At 38.3% G+C, this 10209-nt stretch overlaps 1 protein-coding gene across 2 annotated transcripts in view; it reads left to right on the plus strand.

The window, feature by feature from the left end:
* PON2 (paraoxonase 2) overlaps positions 1-10209 on the plus strand; it is a 37258-nt gene that overhangs the window by 14910 nt on the left and 12139 nt on the right. For both annotated transcript variants that reach the window (XM_004386137.2, XM_023740509.1), the window contains exons 3-6: positions 1355-1410; positions 7133-7298; positions 8198-8324; positions 9797-9997. In XM_004386137.2, the coding sequence (XP_004386194.1) occupies positions 1355-1410; positions 7133-7298; positions 8198-8324; positions 9797-9997 (550 nt within the window). The remainder of the gene's footprint in view (positions 1-1354; positions 1411-7132; positions 7299-8197; positions 8325-9796; positions 9998-10209) is intronic.

Raw genomic sequence — 10209 nt, forward strand, 5'->3', positions numbered from 1 at the left:
TGTGTGTGTGTGTGTGTGTGTGTGTGTGTGTGTGTGTGTGTGTATGCAGATTTTCCCAGGTTCCTGTTCATTTTCAGTTGAGAACCACTATAGGATTTAGCCATCTGGGGGGATTACAGACCCTTTTTTGCATCTGCTAAAAGCCAAGGACCCTTTTCACAGAAAAATTCTCATCTGTGCATACACAAGAAATTTTGCAGGGTTCATAGACCCTTTGAAGCCCATTTGGGCTCCTTGGGAATCCACAGACCCCAGATTGAGAATCCCTCCACTATACTATGCTTAAACTTATATCTGTCTTCCTTCCAAGGAACAGGCAGATGGGTCATCTTTACAAAGTGAAGTTCTTGGCATTTGTATTTTGTTTTTGCTTTTTCCCATTCTGATAGAGCCAGCGACACTGGAGACAACAGGCTAAATGGAAACTCATGAATCAAAAGCAAAATGGCTGGATAGATAGATGCTGTTGGGTTTTGACAACCTAGAAATAATCTTGAAGAAATCCTTTGGAGAGGTCTTAAAGGGGAAGATTGGATTTTGTGGACTCAAAGAATGTGTCATGATTTGGCTTAATCTAAGCCATTTTTTCTTGTGTTTGGGTCTATTATCTGTCTGCGGAATTTACACAGTAAGGCCGCTGGGAAAGCCTTATGTCTAATTATTTGCTGTGCTGTGTGGAGTGTACTGCCGACAATCAATAAACAATCAATAGTAATTGTAGCCTGCCTCAGAGACAGGAGTTAGAAGCTTCAGCTGGCTTAGGTACAAGGTATTTTTCATTAATTTTCTTTTGCTAGTTTTTTCTGTAATTTAAAGTCTAAATTTAAAGATTAAATGGAAAGCTTTGTTTGCTTATGAGAACAAGCCGGCATTGTTTTTTTGAAGAGAACATGTGTAATCCCAGGTGTTTCATCTCTGTTAATGAGAGAAATGTCTGTATTTGCTTCAGTCTGAATGAGCAGAGAAGGGGACAAGGATATTTGCATGGTTAAATGACTATGAGCCCTTCCTTCTGAAAGTAATATTCCCCTGATGACAATTACTTTTAGATGGACATCTGGATGTTTATCATAAGCGCATACAGATGTCAACTTTTTCCGTGTTGTAGCTGTAAATGCGGTGATTACTTGACTTTGATTTGAGTAAACATGCAATATCTAATATTTAAAGTCAGAAGTTCACTGCAGGAAGGAGTTTAGACTGACGTTTATTAAAGAGAGCAATTCCTTGGAAAAAATCCGAACCATCCCTAAAGATACAGACACTCTGATGAAGTAAACAGAGCCCTAGTTGTGCACCATCTGACAAATAACAGAATTTGAATATGACATTTATCTATTCCTTGAACTTACAGAAGCTGGCTCTGAAGATATTGCCATACTTCCCAATGGTCTGGCTTTCTTTAGTGTGGTGAGTATCTCCTTCCTTCTCCAATCTCAGTAGGGGAGGTACAAGGGTATTGGATTAGGCCTGCAGAGCAGTAACTTGTTTTCAAAATTCCATCACTCTCTGAAATGTGTCTTGGTAAAAAGACAGGTCTAACAGGCTCTTGGAAAATTTCCTCAAGCTTATCTAAACACACAGCTGAAAAGTGTTTACCAATTGATTTATTGCTCGTTATTTCCCCTCTGCATTGCACTAAAATATTCCAGCACATTCAATGTGTTAAAAGTGTGCTATTAAAAAAGATATATTGGGCATTATTGTGCGCATTAGATACTATCATGATACTGTTTTAAATACTACATCCATATTTCCTCTCATTAGATATTCAAGTTTTAACAAATAATCTTGCTGTTATTTATTTTCAAACAATGTACCAGCTCTCCCAAACCAAGATGTAAGGTTGTTTCATTGTTTTGTTTTTCCCTTTATTTCTTCTTTCTGAATAGCCTATCATAAGCGGAAAGTCATTGACTGAGTTTATTTATACCCTTCACTTCTGCCTTCATTCTTGTAAGCTGAAAAATAATATCCTTTCTGGGCATATAATAAAGACTTTAAAATTGATTGGCCTTGGTGATGCTGGCCTGCGCTTATACCCATGCTGATTGGAAATCCATGAAAGTGGCTGATGAGGAGGTTCTGACCACCTTCATTCCTGGCTTGGCCAGCAGTGAGACTCTTGGCATCTTCATGAGTCCATTTTTTCTTGAGAAAGCAAATATCCTCTGAATGTGGCCTGTAATTATTCTGTTCCCTCTCAGCATCCATTATTTTCAGGCTCTGCAACTCAGAAGGGATGTGAAAAAGTTGGAGATACTTTAGAAGAGAGTCGCAGCACTAATAAAATAGTTGTCAGATTTAAGAGAAAGGTGAGAGAATGTACACTCTTCAGTCTCCTATGGTTATTATATGAAAGACTGTGAGCCCCTGGTTGTTAGTACTGAGAGGAAGAAGAAATACTGTGAACTTTAGCAGAAACATGAAAATTTATACTTAATGAAAAAAATACAGTTTTAAAAGAAAAGTTTTATCTAATTACCTACACAGAGTGAATAAAGTGATAGAGAACTCTGGGTTTATTTAGAAGCACCTGCTTGTGCTTATGTCTATAGGCTTAGAAAACCCACTGGGACTGCAAGTCAAAATTGCTCATACGTTAAGATACAAAAATCCTGAATAAAGTAGAAGGCAGTTGCTTTTTTTTTTTTTTTTTTTTTTGCAGAGAATGTGTTCTCAAAGATTTGTGTAATCCAGAGTTCACCTATTTCAAGATTTTTCCGTCAGGAATAAATCTGGAAGTAGGAAGGGTGTGGTCTCCAAGCCTGTAACTCTACAGCCATTTTGATTATTTATTTAAATAATATTTTATTGTGTTTTGGTGAAAGTTTACACAGTAAATTAGGTTCCCATTTGACAATTCCTATACAGATTGTTCAGCAACATTAATTACATTTTTCACAGTGTGTCAACATTCTCTTTAACTGTGGTCTGGTTGTTCTGTTTCCAGTATTCTAGTTTCTCTGCTCCCTTATCTTCTCATCTTTGCTTTAGAGTAAATGTTGACCTTCTAATCTCATGTAGATGGTGTTTTAGTAGAGCACCATACCTATGGGTAACATCCTTTATTTTGTGCGCACTCCATTATTTTGCTAAAAATGATCTCAGAGAATAGTTTGGGCTCAAAGTTTAAAGAGTATCTCAGGGCGATAGTCTCTGGGAGTCATCTGATCTCAACTGGTCCAGTAAGTCTGGACTTTTTAAGAATTTGAGTTCTGTTCTGCGCTTTCTCCCCTTCTGTCAGAGTCCATCTGTTATTGCCCTGATCAGAACGATTGGTAGTGGTAGTTCTTCTGGTCTCAGGGTAGATGAGGCTATGGCTCACATAGGCTTCTATAGCCATTTCAGGTGAAGGGCATGTTACAGTGACAAAGATCTTGTAGCCATGTGAACAGAATTTTTTCCATTTTTTTTTTCTCTTATCCTTCCTTGGTTTTATGACTTTTTTTGTATATTTAAAAATGTTTCCATTTTAATACTGCTTTTAATTTACTCAGCTTTGTCCTTAGTATTTCCCAAAGTGCATTGCTGTCTAAGTAAAAAACATGTACTCGTGGCAGTTATTTGGCCCTCTTCCTAGCATTTTAGCCCATCTAACCCATCCTGTTCCACAGTTACGAGTTTGAGGGTCACCTCATAACTAACACCGCACTTAATGAGGGATTGGACGACATTGCTACAGAATACAAAAAAGATTTAAGTAACAGGGAGCATTCAGAGAACCGTGAATAATCATCACCATCACTGGTAGAGCTTCCTATGCATGTAAACCATGCTATTTATAGGATACTGATTAAAAATGGAGATCATTAATAGCTGAAGCATCCCTGTCATTTGGCAGTAGCATAAAACCAAACCAGACCTCCTGCCATCCAGCCAAATCCCAACTCATATCGTCCCTATAGGACAGAGTAGAACTGCCCCATAGGGTTTCCAATGCTCTAAATCTTTATGGAAGCAGACTGCCACATCTTTTTCCCTAGGAGCGGCTGGTGGGTTCAAACCACCGACCTTTTGGTTAGCAGCCAAGTGCTTTAACCACTGTACCACCAGGGCTCCTTGGCACTAGCATAATCCCAGTTCATTCTCTTTACTGGGCCTGCAGGTTTGAATTTATCTTATTGTTGATAGATTTTTAAAAATTGAAGGGAATTCCTATTATGTCCAATTTTGTGCATAATGTGAGGCTTTATTATTATTTTTTGCACTCTTTTAAATGTACATGTAATATAATTGCATCATGTTAGTTAATTGAGTAAGGCAGTGTATTAAAAAAATAACCAATAACACATTTTCACCAAGTACCTTAAGAATGAATCAGTGTAAAATGTATATAATTTACTAATTAACTGATTTAAAAGAGAAGAGACCTAGATCATCCCAATGAGTGCTGAAAAAGCACTAAATAAAATTCAACACTCATTCCTCATTAAAAGCTCCAAATAAACTAGAAATAGAAGGAAACTTCCCAGAAACCTAGAGCAAATGTCATCCTTAATGGTGTAACATTATCATGTCTTCCCATTAATGTACAGAATAAGAAGAAAATGCTCAATAACGCCACGACTGTCAGTACAAGAAAAAGAAGTGTGAGGTAGAAAATAAACTTAAAATGCTATTAGTTTCAGACAATGTAAATACCTCTTTTTTAAACAATCCAAGAGACTAACCGACTACTAGAACTCAGAGGAAAGTTTAGTGAAATGGTTGGATCCAGAATGAACATATAAAACCCAATGACTTTGCTATGCACTAGCAAAAATTAACTAGAAAATGTAATGAAAGTAAGGTTCCATTCAGAATATCAATTTCTAACATTTATACAGAAGAATAAATTAGCAGAAATAATTAAGACTCTTTTGAAAAAGTAAAGCAACAAGGGCGTGGGGCCTTGTCATTCTGTATATCAGAACGGACTATAAAGCCATAGTAATTAAAAAAGTGGCATATTGGCATAGGACTCGGCATGATAAGTCAACATAACAAAACAGAGTCCCCAAACAGACTAACACGTAAATGGGGATCTAGTGCATGATAAAGGTGGAATTAGTGGAACAGGGTTGACTAGATACCAGGCACTGTTCCAGGCACCAGAATCCAGCAGTAAACAAATGAGATGAAATCCCAGCTCTCACAGAGCTTACGTCTCAGTGGGGAGAGAGAGAATGAACAGATGTTATATATGTTAAGATGGTGTAAATGCTTTAACAAAAAATAAAGAAGGGTGAGGCAGTGATGAGGGTGGAGTCACACTGCCACTTCAGTTTGGTGCACTTTAGATAGGGTCTCTCTGAAAAGTGACATTTGACCAGAGATCAGTTGGAAGCAAAGAAGTGAGCCTTGCAGATTTGGGGGCGGAGACTTACAGGCAGAAAAAAGAGGAGCACAAAAGCTTGGAGGAGGAGCTGAGTTTGCTGTGCTCAAGGAACAACAGTAATTTCCTCACTAGCCTTTCTGTTTCTACCGGTAAGCCCCTAAGTTTATAGTATTTACGTATGTATAAATATGTATGTATGTCATAGGGTGATAAGGGCAATGGACAAAAGTAAACCAGGGTAGGGAGGACAGGGAGCAGCAGGGCAAGGGAGTGTTTGGTTGGGAATGGCCTCACTGAGAAGGTGACTTTTGGGCACAAACATGAAGAAATTGAGGGAGGGAGTCCCAGATCTCTGGAGGAAAAGCATTCCTGGACAGAGGGAACAGTGTGTATGAAGGCCCTGAGTGAGAATGTGTTGGATTGGTTTGAAGAAAATCAAGGCCAGTATGGCCAAAGCAGCATGACTAAGGAGGAGAGTAGTAGAGATGAGGGCAAAGAGATGAGGTGCTTGGGGTGGGGAGAGTGATGGAGGGTTAGAAGGGCAGATCATACAGGGCCTTCAGGTAATAGTAAGAATTTTCTCTCTTAATCTGAGTGAGTTGGGAAGCCATTAGGGAGTTCTGAGTGTGATATAACCTGACATAATAGGGATGCTGACTTGAAAATAGACTGTAGGGGGTTAAGGACAGAAACAGAAAGGCCATTGAGGAGGCAGCTGATACAATAGTTGATGGTGGTTTGGATAAGGGCAGTCATGGTGAAAACAGTGAGAAATCTTCACATCCTTATCAACGGGTGTGTTTTCAAGGTAAAGTCAGTGGGAGTTTCTGATAGATTGGATATGGACTGTGAGACAAGGAGGGGAGTCCTGACTTATCCATTGACCAAGATTACTGGCAGTCAAGAAATCAAACAACGCATTGCATTGGGCACATCTGCTGCAAAGGACCTGGTTAAAGTGTTAAAAAGCAAAGATGTCACATTGAAGACTAAGGTGCACCTGACCCAAGCCATGATGTTTTCAATTGCCTCATATGCATGTGAAAGGTGGAGAATGAATAAGGAAGACTGAAGAAGAATTGATGCCTTTAAATTATGGTGTTTGCGAGAAATATGAATATAGCACGGACTGCCAAAAGAACAAACAAATCTGTCTTGGAAGAAGGACAGTCAGAATGCTCCTTAGAAGCAAGGATGGAGAGACTTTGTCTCACATACTTTGGACATGTTATCAGGAGGGATCAGTTCCTGGAGAAGGACATCATACTTGGTAAAGTAGAAGGTCAACGAAAAAGAGGAAGACTGTCAGCAAGATGGATTGACACAGTGGCTGCAACAGTTGGCTCAAGCATAACAAGGATTGTGAGGATGGCGCTGCAGGACTGGGCAGTGTTTCGTTTTGTTGTACATAGGGTTACTAGGAGTTGAAACCGACTCAGCGGCACCTGACAACAACAACAACTGGCATTTGGAAGCAAATCACAGGCCAAGGGCTTAAGTCAGTATGTAAACTTTCACTTTTTTCCACTCTCAACTCTCTGCCTGGTGTCTCGTACCTTCTGTTTTACCCTCTGAAGGGAATAAACTCCATCTTCTGCCCCAACTCAGCAAAATCAGTTACTGTTTATCTTTCAGCTTCCCAGCTTCAAATTGTTTCTTTTGTCTCCTCTCTGTTTTCTTTGTGTTTGTGACTTTCTGTCACTATCTTTAACCAAAGTCTCTATCATTTATTTGTAGTTCTCATTTTAGTTCATTAAATTATTTAAGCCGTTTGTATTTAGTTGTTTTTTTTTCTTTCTCTTTTGGAAAAAGGGTCGAAAGCATCCAGGACTCCACAGCTTTGCACCCGATAAGCCTGGAGGAATACTAATGATGGATTTGAAAGAGAAAAAACTGCGGGCCCTGGAATTAAGAATCAGCCGTGGGTTTAATTTGGCTTCATTTAATCCACATGGCATCAGCACTTTTATAGATGACGGTAAGAACTAATGAATTATAAACCTTAAGAAACTTGTAATTGTTTACAAATGACTCCGGAAAATAGATTTGGGTCATATTGATTAGAAGAGAAGAGCAATTAGCTCATAAATTATTTCTTTTTCTTCATACAAATAAGTCTATTGTTTGCCTCTTCAGCTAGCAGTAAGTTATGCTACATTTTGAAATTTCTAACAGTTAGTACCTGAAGGATGGTTTAGATTTTATAACCTTCTTATATACCTATGATCAAAGCATTAAAAATAGCTATGTTTTTGAATTAAACAATAAACAGATTATTCATGAATTCTGTCAATGGAGTGGGAAACATTCTGTCTTAAAGGTCAGAGGACCACTGATCAGAAATAACACCAGATAGACAGTGATGGGAAAGACGAGGAGAAGAATTATTCCTTAGGTTGTGTAACAGCTTATACATTCAACCTTTCCTTGCCTGTGGTATTTAAATGTCAGTGTCTGCCCAAGGGTCCTATGGTTATGTCTAGTAAATTACAGGCAGTCCTCGGGTTAGGAACATCCGACTTAGGTACAACGCGTAGTTATGAACCAATCCCCCGTAAAGCCTATTGTATTAAAAATTCAATGGTTCGTAATAACAAATGGGCACTACTTTGCGTTGCACATCGAAACATTATTATGATCACTCTATTATTATGGTAAAGGTGTTTTAGTGTATCTGGAGGTGTTTCTTTAATGTTTTTTATACATGGAAAGGTACCCTATATACTATATTCTAAGACAAACATTTGACTGACTTTAGATATGAACCCTGCGTAACTGTTGCGACTTACGTACAAATTCAACTTAAAGACAGATTTAGGAATGGAACTCGTTCGTAATCCAGGAATTGCCTGTAACTCTGTTCTTACAATTTTTTAGATGACACAGTTTATCTCTTTGTTGTAAACCACCCGGAAAGCAAGAATACAGTGGAAATTTTTAAATATGAAGAAGAAGAAAATTCTCTTTTGCATATAAAAACAGTCAAACATGAGCTTTTTCCAAGGTACTTACTCCTTTTGTTCATTCTCCAGTTTATCTCTAGCATTTTCAAATATTCCTCCGTGGTGGTCCTTTCAACTTTTATAAGAACCAAAAAAATGTTGCCTTGGAGAGCAGGGAGAACAAGGCATATGAGAGTTGATGTTAACCATTATAATAATCAGTGCTTTATGTGGATTTCTTTGAGAAATGATAAAATGCAGGGCTACAGAGGAGACGCTGTTTGGGTCCATCTTGAGAGTAGAAGACACCATTTTTTTCTGCTAGCTCTGTCACCCTCCATCACCAAAATAATAATAATAATACCTGTCTAGCTGAAGAAGAGTAGCCCTACTTTATATGTGGTTTGTATGAGGCTTTAGCTTTCACAGGCTTAATGAGGGCTATGGGCTAATGGCCCTACACAACTGGAGGGATTAGAGTTGGAAGTGAGTCACTACTACTTCAAGAACAGAAAGCTATTTGATAATGTGGCTGAAAAGAGAATCATAGGTACCTCCTGGGCTCGGCTTGCATTAGCTTCTTGCTTGTTTTATTTTAAACTTGATGAATATTTTTAATTTCTACGTCCCTACCTAGGGTTTAAGCATGTTTAACTCCTGATCATTCTTCCATAAACGCACTTCATAATAAATAGGAGCATAAATACCATTCAGGCCTCATGGTGCTCTTTCAGAAAGACGGGACCCATCTTCCCTGTAGCTTTGTTATTTTTCATTTAACAAAGGATAAAGCAGCTCTTTCAGAAATTTCTGCATAAGGTAATTGCAATTTAAATTTACTAACACCCTTGCCTAACTGCTTTTAAAGATGTAATTGTTTTTAGTGTAGAAATCTCTCACCTGAAGCATTGTTCTATGGCAATTTCATCATTGGTCTCTCTGCAAGTGTTTATTGAGTACCTATTCATTCACAGCAGGCTGGCTTTGTGAGTCAGGTAGAAATTGAACAGTCAAGCTTAGTTTGACTCTTAACTAAGCAACGGAACTCAGGAAAAATCCAGCAACTGAGTAAATGGAACTAGGTAAATGTTATTGACTGCCTGACCAGCTCACCAGCCAACCAGTCTCTGTCCATCTTTATACTATGGACAGCTCTGTCCTTACATATTGATCTTGAACCATATATTTCTTGCCATCAAAAAACATAGCCTGATAGCTACCAAATCCTTTTTTTCTTTTATGATAATCCTGCCATAATTGCTAAATGACCTGTCATCAAATTACTTGGTATAGTAAAAAATTGTTCTCTGGCAAACAATATTATAATACAATGTGTATGACTATAAACCGTTAAAACCCATTACTGTCGAGTCGATTCCGACTCCTAGCAGCCCTACGGGACAGAGGAAGTCTGCCCCAAGAAGCGGCTGGTGGATTTGAACTCCCAGCCTTTTGGTTAGCAGCCGACCTCTTAACCACTGTAGAGACCAACAAGGCTTTTTATTTTTTCACGCATGTTATTTTTCTCTTTCAGTGTGAATGATGTCGTGGCTGTTGGACCTGCACATTTCTATGCCACCAATGACCACTATTTCTCTGACATTTTCTTAAAGTATTTGGAAACATACTTGAACTTACGCTGGGCAAATGTTGTTTACTACAGTCCAAATGAAGTTAAAGTGGTAGCAGAAGGATTTGATGTAGCAAATGGGATCAGTATTTCACCTGATGAGAAGTACGACCCTTTACAGAAATATCTTCATTTCTCCTCAGTCATGGTGGTGGGCCAGTTCCGTTTTTTTTTTCTTTTTCCCGGTATGGAAATATCCTCCTTGACATTTTTTTTTTTAAATTTTTTATTGTACTTCAGGTGAAAGCTTACAGAACAAATAGTTTCTCATGAAACAGTAGTACACATATTGTTTTATGACATTGGTTAACAACCCC

Source organism: Trichechus manatus, unplaced genomic scaffold, assembly GCF_000243295.1.
Source record: "Trichechus manatus latirostris isolate Lorelei unplaced genomic scaffold, TriManLat1.0 scaffold00156, whole genome shotgun sequence".
Lineage (NCBI taxonomy): Eukaryota > Metazoa > Chordata > Mammalia > Sirenia > Trichechidae > Trichechus > Trichechus manatus.